General features: G+C 44.0%; 2 protein-coding genes across 2 annotated transcripts; both read left to right on the top strand.

Annotated features, from left to right (window-relative positions):
* The first annotated feature begins 345 nt into the window (after window positions 1–345).
* On the top strand, window positions 346–2514 carry HMX2 (H6 family homeobox 2). Its single transcript, XM_048311653.1, has 2 exons — window positions 346–1015; window positions 1702–2514. Exons 1-2 carry the CDS (start codon window positions 739–741, stop codon window positions 2247–2249), a joined length of 825 nt encoding a protein of 274 aa, XP_048167610.1. The 5' UTR covers window positions 346–738; the 3' UTR covers window positions 2250–2514.
* A 1046-nt stretch (window positions 2515–3560) lies between these two features.
* BUB3 (BUB3 mitotic checkpoint protein) lies at window positions 3561–15466 on the top strand. Its single transcript, XM_048311779.1, has 9 exons — window positions 3561–3617; window positions 3813–3952; window positions 6082–6276; window positions 6794–6863; window positions 7898–8049; window positions 10748–10906; window positions 12191–12368; window positions 12899–13115; window positions 15124–15466. The coding sequence occupies exons 2-9, from the start codon at window positions 3944–3946 to the stop codon at window positions 15131–15133; spliced, it is 990 nt and encodes a 329-aa protein (XP_048167736.1). The 5' UTR covers window positions 3561–3617; window positions 3813–3943; the 3' UTR covers window positions 15134–15466.
* The last annotated feature ends 6604 nt before the right edge of the window (window positions 15467–22070 follow it).

Genomic DNA, 22070 nt, shown 5'->3' with positions numbered 1-22070 from the left:
TGGAAATGCAGCGGCACTTCCCCTCCCTCACTGCTCCCCACGGCTTCCAGAGCCTGGGATGAAAAAGCAGGAGGCATTTCGTGGGACATTCGTTACCGCAGCGCGCAGCTCAAATCCCGGATTCTGGAAGGTTTCCCAGTGCTGCCGAGCAGGCAACACACCGTGACAGGTTTTTTCCCTCCTCTAATGAAGAGAAGGGTAAAGATCCCCGGATATGCACGAGGTGTTTATCCCGACACCCCCGCCCCCGGCCGGCATATGCCATTCAGCCCACGTCGCTGTTGCCCACTCGAGGTGGAGGGCAGGAGGGATGGCGGGCGGCCAGCAGCCCTCCCCCGGGGCCGCGGGGTCAGCCTAGCCTCCGGGGACGGCGGCGAGCACCCGGCGGGGGTTCCCCCCTCCAGCCCCGGTGCACCCCCTCCCGCGCCTCCCCATTCCCGGACCCCGCGGGTTTCCAAACTTTCCGTGTCCGCCGCCGCCGTGATTGGCGCGGCGGAGGCCACCTCCATGCAAATGAAGCCCCGCCGCCCGCCGCCCGCAGATCAATAGGGACGCGGGGGAAGGAGCATGCATTCCGCCTGGGCCGGCGCGGGGAGAGCCGGCCGCCGCACGCCCCAAGCGCCCCCCGAAACACCCCCCCCGACGGCTCCCCGCAGGCTGCCGGGGCACCCCCCTCCCGCGCACTCCGAGCCCCTCTAAAGCGAGAGCTTCCCTCCTCTGCTTTCTTATGAACCCAGGATGAGCAACAAAGAAGACCCGAGTAAGTGCTGTCCGGCGGCTGCTCCCATCTCCAGTTTCACCATCCAGTCCATCCTGGGCAGCGGCAGCGCCGATCCCCCCCGGGAGGCCGGCGACAGGGCACCCGCCTGGCCCGCCCGCGCCCGGACCCTCTCCCTGTCCTCGGAGGACGAGGAGCCGGAGGAGAGCTGGAAGCACCGCGGCTGCTTCTGCCCCGACGCTCAGGGCCCCGCCGAGGCGTGCCACAAGCACCAGCCCCTCAGCTTCACCTGTCTCGGTGAGTACCCGGAGGGATGGGACGGGGCGGACGGGCCCCGCCGGGAAGGGCCCCGGAGGGCTCGGCCCCGGTCCGGCCCCTGCCGGGAAGAGGGAGGCGGGGGCACGTCGCACCTTCTCTGCTTTCGGGGCACAGAGTATTTGCGCCGTCCGTGGGTGAAGCGGGGAGGAAGGAACTCCAGGAAAAATGGGGTGGCTTTATTTTTTTTTTTTTCCACCCCACTCGGCGTTGATTTCCCCGAGGGATGCAGTGCGATGGATAACGCTCGTTTTGTTAGATTCTGATTATTTACAGCGCTCGGGCAGAGGGAAGAACGATGTTTATTTTTTTTTTTTTTTAGCATTATTTCTGAATAAACGGTCTGTGAAATGCGATGCTGTAAAGTAAAATTTGCCGGCTCGTGTCGGATAGGAAGCCTGGTACTCAGCTGCTTTCACTGTGGCACGCACACCTACCTGCCCTTCCATCCATCCATCCATCCATCCATCCATGTGACGGAGGGACAGGGATACCCAGGAGTGGATGCCTTCCCCCGGCGTCGGTTGTGTGTTCCGCCGAGAGCAGAGGCGGCGGGTTCCTGCCCGGGGTCTCGCCTCGGTGCTTTTTCCCTCCGGGGCGGGGGGCTCGGCCGTCGGGGGTCCCGGTGCCGGCCACCGTGCGACCCCCGCGCTGTCGCTCTGTTGCAGGCAGCGCCAAGGGGAGCGGAGCGGCGGCGGCGGGCAGCGGGGAGCGGGGGCCCTTCCTCTTCCCCCCCCAGCAGGACTGTAAGGACGAGAAGGAGAAGACGCTGGGATCCTCCTCGCCTTCCTGTGGGGACAGGCAGCGCGACGGCGGGGACCGGCAGGCCGGCGCCGCCAAGAAGAAGACGCGCACGGTGTTCAGCCGCAGCCAGGTCTATCAGCTGGAGTCCACCTTCGACATGAAGCGCTACCTGAGCAGCTCGGAGCGGGCCTGCCTGGCCTCCAGCCTGCAGCTCACCGAGACCCAGGTGAAGACCTGGTTCCAGAACCGCAGGAACAAGTGGAAACGGCAGCTCTCGGCCGAGCTGGAGGCAGCCAACATGGCCCACGCCTCGGCGCAGACTCTGGTGGGGATGCCGCTGGTGTTCAGGGACAATTCCCTCCTCCGAGTGCCGGTGCCCCGGTCCATCGCCTTCCCCGCCCCTCTCTACTACCCCGGCAGCAATCTCTCGGCCTTACCGCTCTACAACCTCTACAACAAGATCGACTACTGAGCCCCGCGCCTCCCGCTCCGCGCCCGCTCCGTCGGGACCCGCACCGGGAGCGGGGCCGGGGCTGCCGCGGCGGCTCCGTGCGGGGTCTCGGGCCGCCCCCGCGGCGGGGACACAGCACCGAAACTGATGGGAGGGACGGGCAAACGGAGAGCCCGGGGCGCCCGGGGCACCCCCGCTCTCCCCTCCTACTATCCTGCCACTTGAAAAGAAAAGAAAAAAAAATTAATTAAAAAAAGCGTTATTTCAGATCTGTAAATATTTTTAAAGAAAGTAAGAAAGAAAAAAAAAATTAAACCGTTTTAAGCCTCTTTTGTGAATTTGCCACCTCGGTCGCGTGTCCCCGAAGGGGATCCCGGCACCGGAGGTGCCCCGCAGCCGGGCCGGGAAGGGCCCGCGGGCCCCGGGATCGATGCACGGGAGAGCGAAACGACTTGTAACGCCGAGGGTTTATTTTCTGGCATTTTTGCTCCTTATCTCGTTTCCTGCAGGGAATCCCAGCCGGGCCTGACCGTTTGCCTGTGCCTGTGCGGGGGCTCGCTGCCCTGCTCTCGGCTGGGAGATGAGGGGTATTTCCCGAAAAGTTTCGTAAACGGGGACCTTTTTCCTGGTTTTCGGAGTGTTTTGGTAGAAGCCGCGGTGATGGGCTCGGTGCTACCGGGGACTGGTCCCTGCTCTCTGCGCCCCGGGTTCGCACTGGGCATCCTCGACGGCTCCCCACGGGACACGGCCTCGATCGGTCACTCAAAACAAGTAAATCCCGCGACAAGTGGCAATTAAACTGCGGCCACCGGCTCCGAGGTACAGCCCGTACCGAGCGCGGGGGGTGCAACAGCAACGAGGACGGAGAAAAATAAATCCCCGAAAAACAGAGAAATGAAATATCCGAAGGGATAAATAAGGCGTTTTTCAGTGCGGGGAAGGAGAACGCTCTCCCTGCGGTCCACAGCCGGTGTTTGAGCCACAGACCCCTTGTCCCGGGGTACCGGCAGCCGGGGTGGGGGGACTCAGCCCCGCTCCGTCGCTCCGCCTTTCGGACTCCGTTTTCTAGGGGAAATAACTCGTATTTCGGGCTATCCCGTTAACACTGCTAAGACACAGCAGCAGCCTCTCTTTCCCTGCGGCACCAGCCCGTGCGGTTCCCTCGGGGGCATCTGCCGGGACCCTTCGTTATCAGCCGGGACAGGACGGGGAGAAAAGTCCGACCCCACAAGCCGCCACTGCCCCGGGAGAGGCGAACTACAACTCCCGGCACACCCCGCGGCGGCGGGCGCGCGGCGCACGCCGGGGACGCAGTGCCACGCGCGTTCGAACCGGCCAATCGCGGGTGGGGGCGGCAGTGCGCGCGCGCGGGCGGTGGCGGAGGCTGAGGTGAGGCCGGCGCCGGGACCAGGATCCGGGACTGGGGATCCAGGGTTGAGGGTCCGGGACTGGGGATTTGGGGATCGGGATTGGGACCCTGGGGGCATCCTAACTTGTCCAACCTGGCCGCGTGTTCGTTGCCCGGTGCGGTCCCGTCCCCCCCCAGGTTCGCAGGCCCTTCCTTCACTCTCTTCCCTCCCGCAGCGTCTCACGCATCCCTCTCACGCCTCTCTTCACCGGGACCCGGCTCGGGGAGCGACCGAAGCCTCGGGGCTGCCTAAGTCCGAAAGCTTTTCCTTGGCGGTCCGTGGAGCAGCGGGAGGAGCTCGTTCAGCATGAAAACGGTACTTCGAGTTTCGTGTTTTCTGTGTAAAAGCGCGGGCTGGCAGTCCCGAGGCTCTCACCGGAGCGTTCTTTGTTCCAGCAACTCCGTCCAGCTGAGTGACACCTCTGCCAAGAGGAGCTGTAAAAGCACAGATTTCTTGCTTGTTCACAAAAAATGTTTTTGTTTTTTCTTTTTTTTTCAAAACTAAACCTCGTAGTTAAGTCAGAATCGCCATTTCAGCAGCGTGTGCTTTCTCTGTAATGTTTAGAAGTTTTTTCTTGTGGTGCCTCAACATTTTACCAGGACTTTCTTGTTTGAGGTGGGCACGACACTGTGGTTTGGCAATCCTGGTTGTGGAGCAGCTGTTTTTGTGACATTGTGGAGCTCTTGGTCTGCTTTATTTTTTTTACCATGTGTAAGAGGCAGGATATACTTAAATTCTAATGCTATGCACTTTGTCCTGGATTAAAAATACCTTTGGGACATCCTTCCAGGTTTCTGGTGTAAGTAGCTTTGCTGCCTGGAGTTGCTCTTTGGCTGGTTAATAATTTGTATCAGGCCTCAATTAATACAATAACTTGTACCTCACATCCTCGTGTTTTGTTGTTTGAGTTTTCTGGCCTAGGTAGACAAGGCAATAAGCTTGTCCAGTCTAATTTTCCCAGTTGCTCTGAATTCCTGTAGATTTTTTGTCCGTGGACCTCCACCTGAGATGTCCTCAGCAGGTGCTGCTGAATTCCAAGTAGTGTTCCCATGGAAAGATGCGTGGCAAAACCTCAAGCCTCTCTTTTTCCAAGTATTCTCAAAGCAGAGCTAAAAAGAAGCTTTTCTGTTATTAAAAGTGTTTTCCCCTCCCTCACTTCATGTTTAAATAGCAGAAATAGCACTTTATGTTGACTCAGCGAGTGGTTTTTTGTGTTACTTGAAGGATGTCTTACAGAGCAAAGCTCCCACTCAGGAAATCTCTCCAGTGTAGGAATGTGTGTTCCTCATTTTATTACACACCTTGATGATTATTTAGTTACTGACAAGCACTGAACTGGAATCATTGTGCCTAAATTTGCACCTTGCCATTGGTTCACCTGCTCCTTGTCTCCTGATTTATCCTCAGAGGTGCAATCTCACCTCTGCAGTTGTACATACAAATTCAGGGGTGAAAAGTACAAAAAATCTGCGCTGATTCACTGCTCTGCCCCTTTAGCAGAAGGCAAATGTGCTGTTGAGGCCTTGAGAAGCCTTGAAAAGAGGCTGTGGTTGTTTTGTTGCTGGATGTGTAACCAACAGCTTCTTCTTTTAGAGTGTTTGTATGGTCTAAACTGTTTTCCGGCTGAAATTTGTAGTTCATAGCTTCTGCTGTCCTTGGAATTTTTCAACAAGCTAGTCCTGGAATGGGAGAGCTGTATTTGTCTTTGGAGTCATTGATCTTTCATTGAATTGTTGATATTTTTTCCTGGTCACATCCCAATTCCATGGTCACTCCACATTTCAGCACCCCACAAAACATAACTTTCCTTTCTTTACCTGCCCTTTGGATTCGAGGAGAGGGGGAAAAAATTCTTAAAGCTTTTTGTAGCAAATATTTCATAGCACTTATGAAAGTCTCAAGGTCTGAAAGTTGCACAGTGACCAGAACTACATAAAAGATGATCCTGTTGCAATTCTTGGAAGTATATGAGGGTCATACCAGTCCAGGAGCAAATCAGCACTTTTTTGAGTTTTCAAATCCAATTCTGTTCTGCTTTGTGTTTTTTAGAGCAAGTTCTTGATGTTCACATAACTCATAAATATTTAGTTCAAAAAACACAGCCACACACTCAGAAGAGTGAGGGAAATACATTTTTAAGTAACAATATCTAAGCTTAGAGATTATAATAATAATCATAATATTTTGTGCTGTTTGTTCATGTTGCATTTGTTACTTAAAAGCTCTCTGTAGAGAAGGGCATTTGTTGAGGTTTTGGACAGGGATTGGCATCTTGATTTTTAGAGTTTGTGAGAAATTTGGGTGTTCTGAACCTGTTCTGTGTAAAAGTCAGTAAAGTTTTCAGGTCTGCTTTGGGCTGCCTTTCAGAGGGCTCAGTCTTGTTCCCTTTCTAGGCCTGTGTTCTTGTAGTCACTAAAATTGCATCTGTGCCTTATTGTCTGCAGATGACAGGATCAAACGAGTTCAAACTCAACCAAACTCCAGATGATGGGATTTCATCAGTAAAGTTTAGTCCAAACACATCTCAGTTTCTGCTTGTTTCATCCTGGGACACGACTGTTCGGCTCTATGATGTTCCTGCCAACACCATGAGACTCAAATATCAGCATTCAGGAGCCGTCCTGGACTGTGCTTTTTATGTAAGTGTGTGGGGGGTTTTTTAATTATTATTTTACAAGTGTAGAGTGCCCAAGGTATGAGAAATTGTCAGTCCCTGAAATTAAAGAGGGGGGCCTACCTATGCTTTTTTTCACTGAATATTTTGTCACGTGGGTGATGCTGTGCTGTGGATCAACACTCAGGCTCTCAAATGATATCTCCCTTGTAAATGAGTTTTGGGATTACACTGCACTTAGATGGAACTTAGGTTGTCAGTCATTTAAAATATGAAGAAAAGGAAATGATTTGGTATAGCCTCTAATTGCCTTTTTAAAATTTACTTTAGTTTTACTTTTAAACTGAAGAAATTCATATCGCTCAAAGCACTTAAACATTTTGCAAAGCTTCCATCTGTTTAAATCTGGGTCAGACCTTAACATTTGTGTCTTAATTCCCATCTTCCCAAAACTCTTGGAAGCAAGTCCTTTGTTATGACTTTAAGAAATCGAATTCAGAGCAGCCATGGAAACATAATAAGGTAAATTTTATGCTTTATAGGATCCTACCCATGCCTGGAGTGGAGGGCTGGATCAGCAGCTGAAAATGCACGACTTAAACACGGACCAAGGTGAGCAGATTGAATTCTAAATGCTGTCAGCAACTGGCCTAAGCTTCAGATTTATGTATTTGGGCAGAATATGCTTCAGGTTCTTTAGATGGAGGATATTTAAGTATCTGGCAAAATAACCAGTGGCCTTAATAAGGACTGCCTAAAAAAAAAAACCTGGAAGAATTTGGCACCTTGCCAGACAGTTTGGTAGCTGCTTGTAGGATGCCTTGAATTGATTTTCTGATGATAATCCTGCTCTGCCATAGGCTGCAGTGGCTCAGTTAGGGGGAATTAGCCAAGCTGTACTAAAACTGAGCATGTTGTTTTTCAGAGGTTTGTGTTTTGGATGTATTTAGAATGATCTTTCATGGCAGACGATATAGAAAGCTTTTGCTTTTGTCAAGCATGGCCTTGTACTACAGATTTTTTTCTAAGAAAACACTGCTTGAAAGTAGCAGTTCCAGTGCCTTTTTGGTGCAAAATATGGAACTGGTTTGGTTCACTTTTTTGTTTGTTTCTAGAGTGCTAAAGAGAAAAGCAAATTTCAGCCAGTCACCAGCACCAGCCAATAGCCAGGGCTTGGCAAATGGGTATGTGCAGTAATGATACCAAAAACCTCAAATAATTCTGCCATAGCTGACTTTCTACAAGTGTTTAATATTTTTATTAAGAGGTAATACTAATTGCTTTCTCTTATCATATTATTAATATACACGAGCTTAAGTTGCTTTCTGTCTTAAGTGTGTTTGTCAGTGTGATACCAGTTGATGCTGAACATACTTTATACCTGTAAAGATCTCTCAGTGATTGCCTAAAATTCTTAAATGCTAAGCTCAAGGGACATAAGTTTAAATTTAACAATCCTGATCTTTGCAAAATTGATGCTTCTGAATGCTGAACTGTCAATTACAAGGACTTCTGGCATAGAAATGCACCTTTAGGATGTCAGAAAATGCCTGTACTGCAGTAGTGTTCTTTTTTTATTCTTTATTTCCTGCATTCTGACTGTTTGTAGGGTCAGTAAAGTTGCAGTATATTGTGGTTTTTTACAGAAAACCTTGTTGGTGCCCATGATGCTCCTATCAGGTGTGTGGAGTATTGCCCAGAAGTGAATGTCATGGTGACTGGCAGCTGGGATCAGACAGTGAAACTCTGGGATCCCAGAACTCCCTGTAATGCAGGAACCTTCTCCCAGCCTGAAAAGGTATGTGCTGCATGCTGCATTCCAGGTGGTAAATAATGCATCCTGGGACTGAAAAATCACATAGGACATTGCCTTGAATGAATTTGTGAAGTTATGTTTAATGGTTTTTAAACTGGGTGAAAGTGTAGCATTTTAAAAGATTGGTATTGAGAATATATTGCCATTTCTAGGTGAAGGCTTTGAGCTTTTCTCAACGTACCTTAATTCTTGGTGCTTGTGCTGGACCAAATTCTTAGAATTGAAAATAAATTTGTAGGAAAACCAAACATCTTGGCTTAATTGTAATATGCACAGTTAAATGTCCATAAATGTTAAGGTTTTAGATGTATCAGACCTTGGCAGTCCTAAGATCTGGTTGTTTTGAAATGTGCACAGAGATGTATCTCTATAGGAGGTCATTTATGTTGCCTGAATTAATAAGTTGTTTTTTTACTTGTGTTCAAAAAATTGAACAGAATTGCTTGTATTGTGATTTACCTGTCTTTTATTAATGTCTAGTAAATTTGGATATTTTACTAATACTGAAATCTGTGCTAATGGGAGACTCAGAGAAGGAAGATAAAATGGGATGTCTTCAGCTTTTTCTAGTGGCCAAATGATGTGTTAACTTCTCGTGCTGCTTACAGTGGTGTCATTGAAAAAATTAACAGGAATTCCGTTTTTTTTTCAGAGACTCCTAAACACAGGCTGGCTTGCTGGATAATTTTACATATGAATATTTTTCTGCCTGTACCTTTTTAAAATTTCATTTAGCACTGTGACATCCTATTGTCAAGTCCTAATTATGAGCCATCATTACCTTCCCTTTGGCCCTAAATAGCTCTTACTTTTGTTCCAGCAGAGCTGGATCTACTTCTGGCGAGACCTTTGTGCAGAATAAAGTAATTGCATTATTTCTAGTTTTGATTTATAGATGTATGTAGCATGTAAAGAACTGTGATAAATTGCTGACAGAATATCATATAATGGACAGCCACAGTGAATCAAGCTGCTTATTGGTTCAGCAAGGTTCATTATGTCATTTTTTTAATGCTGCCTTTGATGAATGTGTACACCTACTCCACTGCATGACAACGGTTTCATTTGATTTATGGCTGTGTGGTGGAGAAAGAACACTGACTGTACAGGTGTGACATCAGTTTGTGAAGAAGATTTAAGATATTTAATGTTCTTTATGCCTTTGTTTCCCTGTATGTATACAAACACATTTTATATAGTGTTTATTAATATTTCTGGACCAATTTTTACATCAATAACGAAATTTACATCAATAACGAAGAACTGTAGTTAAAATGTGTAACTACTATATTGACTCAAAGTTTTCTTACACTTTTTAGGCATAATTGGGATCATCAGAACTTTTGGGCAACTCCTGTGTGAACATTTAAGACTTTCCCCATCTTAAGATCTCAATCTTTAGAGGAAAGTTCAATAATCACATTTTAGAGAAGAATGCATGCTCCATGGATGAGGATTGGTTAAAGGAGGTTTTTTTATCTCTATGTATGCATACACACCTGTCTGCTTAGTTTTTCTATAAGAAGTTAACTTCTTGAAAACGTATTTGCAGCAAATGAAAAGTTGTTGTGTGTGATATTTCAGTGCAGTCTTACCAGAACCAGGCAGCTTTGTTGGGCTTCGTCAGAGAGGCAGAAAGTGAAACCAAATGAGTGAAATCATACAAGCACTTGCCAAAATTAAATAGATTCCTTCTGGCAGGATACCAGATCTCTTACACTTTAAATTCACGATCTGAGGAATACCCAAGATCTGTTTCCTATGTATTTGGCTGCATTAGGTCACTTGGAAAAAGCTCGTTCTCATAGTTTGCTCTTGTTAGCAGCTCAGTGACAGCTGTAGGTAGCTGGATTCCATCTGCTTATGTATCAACAACTTGGGATTCATTCCATAGCAGTTTTTTATGACTAAGCCTTTTTCCTTTTTTTTTTTTCTTATTAGCATATTACCATATGAACTGCATCCCAAGCAATAGTTGGAAACAACAAGTCATGCACTAAATATTTTCCTGCGAAATTTGATAAGTCAAAATTAGAACCTCTGAGCCAAGTTTTGGAGTAGAGTTGAAGTTCCAAGCCATTATCTTTTTTATAATATGTCAAGCATATTGCGTTCTTCAATTTCACTTAGTTTTATTAAGGTATACAAAGTAATGTGGTTTTTTTTAATGATTTCTTGGCAATTTATTTTGTTTTATTAACATGAAGCTCAACTCAAAGTATTCAGTTTATGAAGAAAAATACTTGGTTACCAGGTGAAGAAAAACAGAAGAATATGTGTGATGTGGTTTTGTAGGACTAAACTGCAGGATCATGAACTAGCAGTGGGAATGCAAACTGTGCATACCAAGCAAAGATTAATTCCAGTATCCATCACTTCCCCTCCTGTTCCTTTGTGTAGGTTTTTCTTTTGCCATTAAATTTGGTAAATTTAATGCTTGGAATAATTTTTGAACTTTTGAATGCTACATCAGGGTGTTCTCACTAACCAGCTGCACACTCCTGCTGCTCATCCCAAATTTGGGTTCTAAATTAAAGCTGAAGGGAATTCTGTTGCTGTGGATTCCATGGCGGGGTGTCACCAGTTGTGTTAGTGCTCATTGCTGACAGCTTATTCTGTACAAAGAGCAGGGGGTTTTCAGGCTAACCAGTCTTAAATACTGTAAATATTTTTTTGGAAGGTCTACACCCTCTCTGTGTCTGGGGACAGACTGATTGTGGGGACAGCAGGTCGGAGAGTGCTGGTGTGGGATTTGAGGAACATGGGATATGTTCAGCAGCGAAGAGAATCGAGCCTGAAATACCAGACCCGCTGCATCAGAGCGTTCCCCAACAAACAGGTATGGGAGCCATGGCAGCAATCACATTTCTGCTGAATATTCTTCAGGAAAATGGTGGTTTATTTTCAACTTTATTTTTCAGTAGGGGTTTGTTTTGAAGGGGGGAGGCTTCCTGTGGCATGTTAATTCTTTTTAGTGCAGCGTAGCAATGTTTGCCAGTGACTTACCATCATATTATGTTGTCATTTTGTTCCTCCAGATTTGTCTCCTTTTTAGAAATAACCTGTTTAATGAGTCACAATGCTGACATGTAATTAAAAAGCATCCTTCCCCTCCCCAGTCGCAGTAGAAGAGAGAAAGCCAGAATTGGTGGTTTCTCAGCAGCTTTTATGCATTGTAGCCCTGGTTCTTGAACAGTCTGTGAACAGGGGCAGGTTTAAAACTATGTGAATGTCATTTATATATTTTTCTTTTTTTCCCTCTGAGTCTGTGGTGTGCGCTGCAAAACCTCTGATCCATTATGCGGGGAGAATTGTACAATTCAGGTGCTCCTGCAGCTGTTCTGTGCAAGTTAATGTGGTGTGTCTGTGGTATTTCTTTTTCAAGGATAGCAACAAGATTGGCTTTCTCTGCCAAACTAATTTGTAAGGGAATTTTCCCGTATACAGAGCGATAGTACAGGAATTGCAAGACCTAGTTACTTGTTCTTGAACTGGCATGAATGCTTTGTCCATTTTCAGTTCTAGTTATAGTAAAACAAGCTGATCTTCCAGATTGTATTGTATGATGGATTTTAAAGAGCCTTGTTATAGCTAGATATCATTGCAATCCTATTTCTGAAAAGATCTATTATGGACTTAACTCAGAAGTGATAATAAAAGCATCTCAGGTTGCTCCCAAGTCAGGACTGTAATTAACTGGATAACACAACTTGTAATCAAGTTTCACTAAAAATACTACTTCAGCTTGAGTGTTTAGTTGTTACTTTAAAGCTCTGAACTAATTTTAATGTAATGTAATTCTGAAACTAAATAGTCCTGTGAGTATCTCTCATATTTCAGATATTTAGGCCCTGGGGGGGTAGGTGAGCGAATACAAGGAGGTCTTATCTTTTAACCTTTTTTCCCCTAAGCACAAGCTTGTGTTGGACCTGCAGAGGCAATTACAAGTCTCATTGTCAGCTTAAAACTACGATGCAATGGGAATCTCTCTTAGAAAGCTTTTTTATTCCTTACCACTTTCTTAGAATTTAGAAGGCAATGAACTAAAATTGTATTGCAGTCTTTTCTCCAGTTGTAAACTTCTAAAACATGTAGCTCCAATTTTTTTTTTCTCTCTTGTTAGGGTTATGTTTTAAGTTCTATTGAAGGTCGTGTAGCTGTGGAATATTTGGATCCAAGCCCAGAAATCCAGAAGAAGAAATACGCATTCAAATGTCACCGTTTGAAGGAGAATAATATTGAGCAGATTTATCCAGTTAATGCCATTTCTTTCCATAATGTCCACAACACATTTGCTACAGGTAAATACTCAATTCTTTGTAACACATCAATTCCTTTAGTTTTGATGTAAACAGATCAGCCTTTACTTCATATGTCCTGACTTCTTAAGCATTTAAATCATACTTAATGCCGTGAACAGGGTTTTAAAATTATTTGATGTAGTGAGAGTTCTTAATTCTTAATATTTTTTGCCCCAAACACAAGCTTGTGTTTGGACCTGCAGATGTAATCACAATCTCACTGTCAGCTTAAAACGATGGTGCAATGAGAATCTCTCTTAGAAAGTTTTTTTCTGCCTTACTACTTTCTTAGAATGTAGAGGGCTATGAGATAAAATTGTACTGCAGTCTTTTCTCCAGTTAACTGCTTTAACAGGGATTTTGGGAAATGCTCATTGTGCTCTTTACTGAATGAATCAACTCTGTGTTTTTCCTGACAAAGTAATTATGAGTAGTTTTCTTTTTTTTCCTGTGCTGCATCTCCTCAATTTTATTTTTTTCCTCAATTACGACTTACAAACGGGTTTTTTTTTTGAAACACTGATTTCCAGGCGGCTCCGATGGCTTTGTGAATATCTGGGATCCCTTTAACAAGAAGCGGCTGTGCCAGTTCCATCGGTATCCCACCAGCATTGCCTCCCTGGCCTTCAGCAATGATGGAACCACCCTGGCCATAGCTTCCTCCTACATGTACGAAATGGATGACATCGAGCACCCCGAGGATGGCATCTACATCCGCCAAGTGACAGATGCAGAAACAAAGCCCAAGTGAGTGTCTGCTTCACCTGCAGTTGTGGCTCTCTGAGCATCCACCCCAAGATTTATTAATTTTCCTAAATTCATGAATAGCATTATTGATGGCAGGAGATAGTGCAGCTTGACAGTAGGGCTGGGTTTGATGTTATCTCCTTCGCCCAAGCTTTCAATATCCGTAGGTTGATAGACGGCTGATGGATAAAATTGTGCCTGGTTGTTCAGTGGGAGAAGAATGTCAAACTCTTATCCTCTTTCAATAGGTGCTATTATATGAAGCTGTAGAGTTATTGCAAGCTCATTGCTTCAGGAATTGAGTGAAGAATTCAAGAATAATTTATTGGAGTAAATGTTACCGTGTTTGGATATTTAAAACTTGGAATGGATGCAATCTGTCACCCTGAGTATGCACCCAGCTGTCAGAGTGAGCAGTGAATTTAGGTGCTGTTCTAGGAAGGTTGTATAAAATCAAGGAAAAGCTCTCTCAGTTCCTGGATGTTGGGAGTTTGCTGCAGCCCTTTGATAACACACTTTTCTGTCATTGTTGCTGTCAAAACGAGGCAAACTGATTGATGGAGGTAAAAATTCCTGTTTCAACTCGCTTTGGCATGAATGTTACACAGAAAAATTGCCATCCCAGTGCAGATTTGTGCTGCTCTTAATGATGCTAGCACAGGAGCAGTTGGCCTTATTTTCAAATTCCAGTGCTTTGTCACTGCTAGGTTTTTTCTCTTCTACTACTCAATCTGTCTTACACCTTATCAGGTTGTTTCCATTATTTAAAGTGGCTATGGAAACACATTCATAAATGATCAAATGTCTTGAGTTTAAAACCTCAAGACCTTTCCCTCCACTCCCTTAAGTGACTTGTCTGTGGCTTTGTAACAGCTGTTTTATACCTATGAAGATGAGATATTTATTATTGTATAACTTTCACATCTCTCACTTGGAGATACTTATTTTAAAATAATTTTGATACTCCTAGAAAAATAAAGCCAGAACTATTTTAGTATTTTTTTCCTTGATTTCTTCAAGTGGAAAAAATCCAAATACGGTAACTCAAAATTTTTTAAAAATCAGGCTGTACTTACATTTGAGTTGTTTTGTTTTGTTGTGTTTTTCAAAGTTGATAAGGGAATACTTGGCTGCTGTTGGTTTTCTAATAGTGAGAGTTGCTTCCAGGGTTTTTTCCTGTTCATTGCTAGTTAGAGTTGCTAATTCTGTAGATGCTTCATTCTGCTGTACAAGGAGGTTAATCTACAATTAAACAATATTTCCTCTTGGCCCTCCATTATTTTCTGAAACAGATGGTTCATCATTTCCTGGGCTGTTAAACACAGCAAGGTTAAGGTTAGACTCTTGGGAATCAGCTAGTTTTGAATCTTATTAGGCTGTAGAAGGAAAACTAATAAGAATACTCCTTAATATCATTTTGTGACTGTAAACAATTATTTATTAGCAAACAATTGATCCCAGAAGGGCAAATTGTTTGAGTCAGTAATGAGCTGAGAAAAGACAGAGCATATCTGTGTATTTGGAAAATAATTGTAACGTAATTGCAATGCATTTAGACAGGCATCTTTTTGGACCTGTTTCTATCTTTAAATGAATTTCTGAAAACATTAACAAGGTTTATATGCTTTTCTGACATTTACAAGTTGCTTGTGCCAACCTTAGGGCACTAAGAATGATGGGTATATTTTAGTGGTTCAGTAGTGTGAGTCATCTCTGGTTTATTCTAAAAATAAGTTACTTAGGACAGAAGACTGATGGTAGTTTCATAGTGATTTTTTTGCATATTAATTTGAGTCACAGTGTTTCTGCACAATGCATTCTTAGTGCATCAAGGTGGTGCCATATTATATTAAGATCACTTTTTTCATCATTAAACTATTATATCCTGTATCTTGCTACAAGTGAAAGCTGGCTTTCTGCAAGTTTCTGCTTTCCTAGGATGTTGAATGTTCTACCTGCTTATGATTCCTCTAAATATTCTTCCTAAAACAGAGTTTATTTTTTGCAGGTCTACTTAGACTACTGGTGATACTCCTTCTCTACAAGAGATGCTCACCTGCTCCTAAGAAGGCTCCACTAAAACAGCTGAAGTGAGAAGAACAATCTTTGTACTCACGTTTTTTTTAATCAAGAAATGTTTGTTTCTTTATTGTAGTTTGTCTAAATCTGTCATTCCTTGCCTGCTTATGATGTTAATGAAACTGTTTTCTTTACCTGCTGTCTGTAGCTGAATTAGTTCAGTCCTGTAGATAACCTTTTAAAAAACTTAAACATTTTGTAGTATCTGATTATGAAAACTTTTACTGCTTTCTTATTTGTTCAATAAATATCTATAGGTTTTTGAAAACAAATACTTTGTGTAGCAGCCTTTGCTGATTGTGAAACAAATGTTGAGACCAAACCCTTAAATTACAGAATTTCTTGAGTTCTAGATCTTCCTGATGGAAAAATTTCTGAACCTTTTATCTTTTTCCAATGAGATGAACTGGGAAATAAAAAGAAGTGCTTTCTGTTGAGTATTACCACTAAAAACTGTCTCACTCAACTGTTTGCAGAGCAGACTCAGACTGCTCTCCTGGTCACTTGTATCAGGTGTTACTACTTAAATATTTATTTTATAGTGAGTAGTAAGGAGGGACAGAAAAGCTGAGGCTTGAGGAAGGTGATTGAGGTGTGGCTATTTTGGATTGGAGGTTGGGTTCATGCTTTACTTCCAACTTCTCTTCTATCAGTGCCTGTGTAGCCAGTGGGAGCACTTTATTACCTGTAGGGAAACAAACTTGCTGACAACGGGAATGGTACCAGATCATTCCAGAGAAGGTGGTGATGGAGAGGGAACAGCTCTGTGTGTGCAGAAATCTGACAAACTTGAGCTGTTACCAGGTAGAAGTGGTAAATGAGTTGTATGTGGAATACTTTGTAGTTTGTCATGAGCTAGATGTGGATTCTTTGGTAATAGAAACTGGTTTGGATAGGAAAAAATAAAGATGTCTTCCTGAGTTAAATATGAATATTGCCCTCACCACAGGGTCATCCAGCCTCTCTGTTCTGGTAGTTGTGCCCCACCCCTATTCCTTGCAGTTTTAATTGGCTTTTTTGCAGTGAGGGTTACATGGCTGATGTTGGGCAGAGGTGGAATTCTTAATGCCAGCTTAGGAAGTTGTCACACCTTGGTGTTCAGGTGTTTTATTATTTTTAAAGGACTGCTTTGCTAAAGAAGGCCAACGGGAGCCCAATCATGGGAGCTAGAGGTTTCTGTCAGAGTGACCAGCAAAGCAATAAAAAGCTTGTGGAGAAAAGGAGTGAGGATGTGTCTAAATAAAAAAAAAGTGTGAAGGCAGAATTGGGCTGGGACTAAGGAGAAGGTGGTTTAGTGATGATGTGGAGAAAGGAATGTATGAAATGGAGAGAGGATAGAGTGGGGAGTTACAGGTGTAGGGCTGTGGGGAACAAAGTGAAATGAGAGCTAGAGAATATAGGGGAAAACAAACTGAGAATTAGGGGAATTCCAAATACTTTGGTTGACAAACTAAACATAACTTGGAAATGATGCCACCTGTACAACTTTTCAGTGCTAAGTATTGGGGGAAAACCTGTTATAGCACTGAGATCTGCATGTTTCTGTGGACAAAGTTAGCCCAGGATGTGTATGAGGGAATGGATTTGACTTTCTGGTTCTGTTTTGGCATAAAAACCAGAGGAGGATTCCTTGTGGTGAGTTGGTGTTTTATGTAAACACTGGAAACAAACTGTAGAAAACAGTGAGACAACCAAGCACAGTGGAGAAAATGAATGTTTAGGTGGTCAGGGCTACAGCTGTGTCCATTTGTTGGGTAGAAATACCACAATGTGCAGTTGAAATACAGTTATTTCTTTTACAAGATTAATCTCCCTTTTATTAGCACTCTCCTAGAAATGCAGGTCAAGGCAGAGGTTCAGAAGCTGGAGGAATCATGAAACAAGCCTTTTCTGACTTCTTTAACAAGCAGCTGAACAAAGGGTATACTGACTCTTGATAGAGGAATTGAGAGCTAAAAAAGCTCCTTAAGTCACTGCTTTTTGGCTGGTGTTGAGGGCCATGGAGAAAACATGGAGCCACAGCCATCACTGTAATGGAGTCATCAATCACCACTGACTGCTGGCAGCAGTGAATATCCAGGGTTGTCTCTCACAAGAGCCTCATAACACTGTGGTATTAGAAGCCAAGTGGCATCTGTGCCCTGAACGTCACAAAAGCAAGCTGTACTTCTTTCTGTTGGCCAGTCCTTCAGGATAATCAGTGTGTGGTTACTACTTGCAGGTCTGGAGCTCTGCTGCATCTCAAATGGGGTGTTTAGTGCTGGTGCTGCTGTAATTATGATAAATATTAAAAAATGTATTCTTCAGGTGGGTGTTTTGCCAAGTAAAACCAGTCAAAGCTGAGCTCTGAGCCCCCAACAAAGACTGAAGGAATGCTGTTGAGGATGACTTTACAAAGCTGTGTAGGTATTGCCAACTCCATCTTAATTTCCTCATACTTTTGTAGGTGTCCAGTAGTTTCCACTGCCTTGAAAATGGATTTTCTGTAGTTGGAGTCATGCAGTCCCCAAGTTCAGCAGTCATTCCACTGCTGCATCTGTTACGATGGGTGCCCAAAAGCTGGGTGTTTCTACTACTGGATTCTTTTGCACATTTGGCCTAAATGACACATCTCCCATGAGGGATTGGTATCAGTGTTGTGGAGCAGAACTCATTTCTTTGGACTAGCAGACATCTGCTCTGGTGATTACACACCATTAGCTGCTCTCATGTTGTTTGGTATAATCACAACCACCAAGGCAGTCATCTTTTAGTCAATATGCAACTGACACGACTTCTGCTCTTCCAGCAATGTGACATTTGCTCTGAAAAGTGTCAGGATTCTTTGTTTCAAATGTTCTTAGACACACAGAATTTAGAAATGAAGAGTCAAAGACAAGACTTGCCCAGATATTCTTATAACTGATATCCTAAAGGCTCTTTCTGTGAAATGTCTCTTTTCTTAAGGCTGTATGTTCAGTTTTTCACTGTATCAGACATTTTCCTGTAGCATGAAAAGCACATATGAATGTGCTAAAACGTGTGATAGCAACATGGGGGAGGTAATAGGTCTTCAGAGTCTCCCGTGATTACCTGCAAAGTGGAAGGGAATAAACTGTTCTCCATGTCCACTGGGACGAGGCATAATGAGCTTAAATTGCAGCAGAGATTAGTGTAGACATTAGGAGAAACTTTCTAAGTGTAAGGATGGTTAAGTCCAGGAATAAATGGCCTGGGGAAGCTGCAGTGTCTCCATCTGTGGAGTTTCTCAGGCACAGGTTAGACCAGTGGCTGCCAGGAATGGTGGGATTTTAACTGGTTCCATCTTTGGGCAGGGAAGATAAGGCAGTATTGATTGTACTTGTGCTTGTTCTGCTCTCCAGCTTCCCCTGGCACTGGGGTCTGATCTTCCAGAGTCGTGGGAGCAGTGCTTAGGAAAAAGCTCTGCAGCCCTTATGGCACCTTCCAGTACCTAAAGGGGGCTGACAGGAGGGATGGAGGGGGACTTTGGACAAGGGCCTGGAGTGATAGGACAAGGGGAATGGCTTTAAACTGACAGAGGGCAGGGTTAGATGGGATTTTGGGAAGGAATTCTTCCCTGTGAGGGTGCTGAGGCCCTTGCACAGGGTGCCCAGAGCAGCTGAGGCTGCTCCCAGATCCCTGGAAGTGTCCAAGGCCAGGTTGGACGGGGCTTGGAGCAACCTGGGATAGTGGAAGGTGTCCCTGCCCATGGCAGGGGGTGGAACTGGCTGACCTTTAATGTCCCTTCCAATCCAAACCACTCTGTGATTCTCCAATCACACTTCTTAAAATCAGTGTACGCATTCATTTTGTAGGCATTTCTCAACTTGGGTTAATTCTGAATTAGGGTTGATTTCTGAATGAGGGTTAATCAAGAGTAGCTGGCTTTTATTTGCTAAAGAAATACTTCATTTACATCAGCCTTACCATAACTTTAAGCTTGCACCCAGCTTCACCATCAGCAGCACTGAACGACTCAGCAGAGCAGCATAGCTGTGCATTTTAATGTGCTCTGCACTTGCAGAACCCCTCTGAATCCTCTTCTGGGAAAAACAGAGCCAGGTAGCCTCAAGTAGAAACAAAGCAATAATTTGTTCACTTAGGCCCAAGATTTCCTGATAATTAAACTAAGCAAGGGTTGCTTTTCCTTGCTTGTGTTTGCTGCAAGCCACCCCTGCTCTGCAGCCACAACAATGCAACAAAGGCACCGATTGCCTCATTCCCAGCTTGGCACGGGGGCATTGTCAGAGGTGATTCTGGCTGCAGAATTTGTTCCCTAAATAGATAAGGCAGACAAAGGTGGAGAGAGAAGAAATATTCTCATTCTGCAGATGTCAACAAAGGCACAGAATAAGGAAGTGAATTTCCTTGTCACAGAGCAAAGGCAGGACTTGAACAGATGTCTTGATTCCTAGTGCATGTAATTGGTTTAATTTTTTGCCTCTGCTCTAGACTTACTGTGGGGAGTTATTTCAGTTAATCTTTTTTAGTCCTGTGATGTAATTTTTTTGGTCAATTGAACAGCCAGGCCTTCTGTGTAAAGGTAAATGAGATCAAATTGGTAAAAGAGAGTTAAGTCTATCTTTTTAAAATGCAATTTCTTCTTATCCACTGATCCAGTATACAGTGTTGTGTTGATACTTAGTAGTGCTACGTGGCAAGGGAGATTCCAGTAGAATGCAAAGATTGCCTTTCCTCTGAGGAAAGATGTGAGGGAGAGATGTGACAGGAAGAAAGTAGAAAGTGCAAGCATTATTAGAAGTTGTGCTTTTAAAAATAATAAAATGTACCATTGTGTTTCTACATAGTATTATCTAGGCAGGAAGAACTTAGAATTTAGGTCCTGCAAATCAAGGACAATCAAGAAGTATTAAGTAGAGAATTTGTAACTTGTTTTGTAAAGCTAAAAAAAAATTGGCACAGCTGTACCCTGTGCAGCAGATGAGAGTGGAGACATCAAAAAAAATTTTAAAAAAATGTTATTTACCATGTTGCACACCCTCAGCTGTACACCATCAGTTTCTGATGTGTCTTATTGATGAATCAGTTTTTTTGTCCCACAGAGATTTCACTTTCTGGGGAGCTGCAGTGCTGCATGTGCACATCTGTGGGTTGCAGGGTGCTCAGACCTTGCTGCGGAGCTGTGGAGAAGCTGCAGGTGTGTTTTTTGTATTTGTGAATGGGAATGGCCTCCCTGTTCCCAGTGCCTGTTTGCTTTAATACATATATAGTCCCTGTTTTTAATTTCTCACTTGCTGGTGATAATCCCTACTGCCCTCTGCATCACTTAAAGATGTCACCTGGTGGCACAGACTGTAATAAAACAGTGTAAGTATCTCCTGAATTTGCAAACTGTTTTGAGAACATGACCTTGGCTATTTCTCTTGCACCTATATTTTTAGTGTTGAGGTTATTTGATTCTTCATGTGAAGGCTTTGTGTGGCCTGCGAACACACAGGCTCTGGAAGGTGGTGCTGCCTGAGCAGGGAGATAAGTGCCCAGTCTCCATCAGAGAATATTAATTTCTGCTAATGAGATTTTGGAAGGGAACATTTTAACATTTAACATTTGCAAATAAACTTTTCAAAAGAAATGTCTGGATTAGGTGCAAACCCCTCAGCCTTATACCATAGATTGAGTGGCAGGAATATATCAGGGCTGACATATTTCTCTGTTCCTCTTTATTTGTTTTTAGGATTATAGCCCTTGGTGTGAAAAAAACAGTGCTTAAATCCTTGATTTTTTTCCCTTGGTTGTAACGGAGTCACTGTTCTTTCCTTGTCATCTGCAATGCTCAGATGCTTTTAATCAAATCCTCAGGATCTAAATTATTAACCATCTTTTTGGGATTGCATTTTTTATTCCTAATTATACGCAAAAGATATATATCATGAAATATGCAGCATGTAATTGTGATTAAAGCGTGCAGCCTCCCAAAAGATGGGCCTAACAGTTTGATGTACCCAAAATTTAATTAGGCAGATAATGGGGTTAGAGGGGAGATTTGTAAGGATGGGGTGGGGATGGAAATATTTGGAGTGATACTTTTTTTTTTGATGGTGGTAGAAATCAATATGGAGGCAAATGCAAATAAAGTCATGTTTCTTTCCTGATCTCCACTTGTGTTGTCTTTTTTGTCTTGGTCTTGAGATTGTCCATGAAAAACTGAATTTATCTGCATATGGAACAAGTAATTCAATGAGTTGCAGAATTTTCTACGTGGTCTGGCCTTTTGGTTGTTCTTTCTTGAGAAAGCAAGTTTTGTCTTAAACCACAATAACTTTTCCCAGGTAGATTTCCTGGGCATGTTATTAAAGGCTGTCTCCTCTGCTTGGCTGCCTGCTTTCATGAGGGATGCAGGAATTTGATAGCTTTGAGACCTCCTTCCTCTGTCAAGCTGGGTTGTAATTGGTCTCTCAGTTCCCAAGTTATTAGGGGGATGAGAGGAGAAGGGGACGGGCAGACAGACACAGCCAATTTCTTTGCACCAATCTCATTTCCGTGGGGAACTGGAATAAAAAAATCAATTAAGGTTAAAGACCCTCCAGTACCCTCCTTCAATTACCTGGTCAGAACAATCCTTTAGCTGACGTATCCATGATACACAATATCCTCCTCAGCCTGTGCAGAATTAAACCTCTTTGGGCCATTGTTTGGAATGCCCAAGTGCAGGATAAACCCCTGGGTTTCCCTTCAACATTAGCTGAGCTCATGGAGCCTTTGGCAGTGCCAGGATTCCCCTGCTGCAGTTTGCAGGAATGCTGGTTCCTCTTCCAGCATCAGGAGTTTCCCACAAGCTGTGTTACCCCAAAGGCACGTGGTCCCATCCTGCTTTTGTTTCAGCATCAAATGACCTCAGTGCTGCTTATTAACCAA

This window comes from Corvus hawaiiensis, chromosome 8, assembly GCF_020740725.1.
Source record: "Corvus hawaiiensis isolate bCorHaw1 chromosome 8, bCorHaw1.pri.cur, whole genome shotgun sequence".
Lineage (NCBI taxonomy): Eukaryota > Metazoa > Chordata > Aves > Passeriformes > Corvidae > Corvus > Corvus hawaiiensis.
This window is presented reverse-complemented; position numbering and strand designations above follow the sequence as displayed.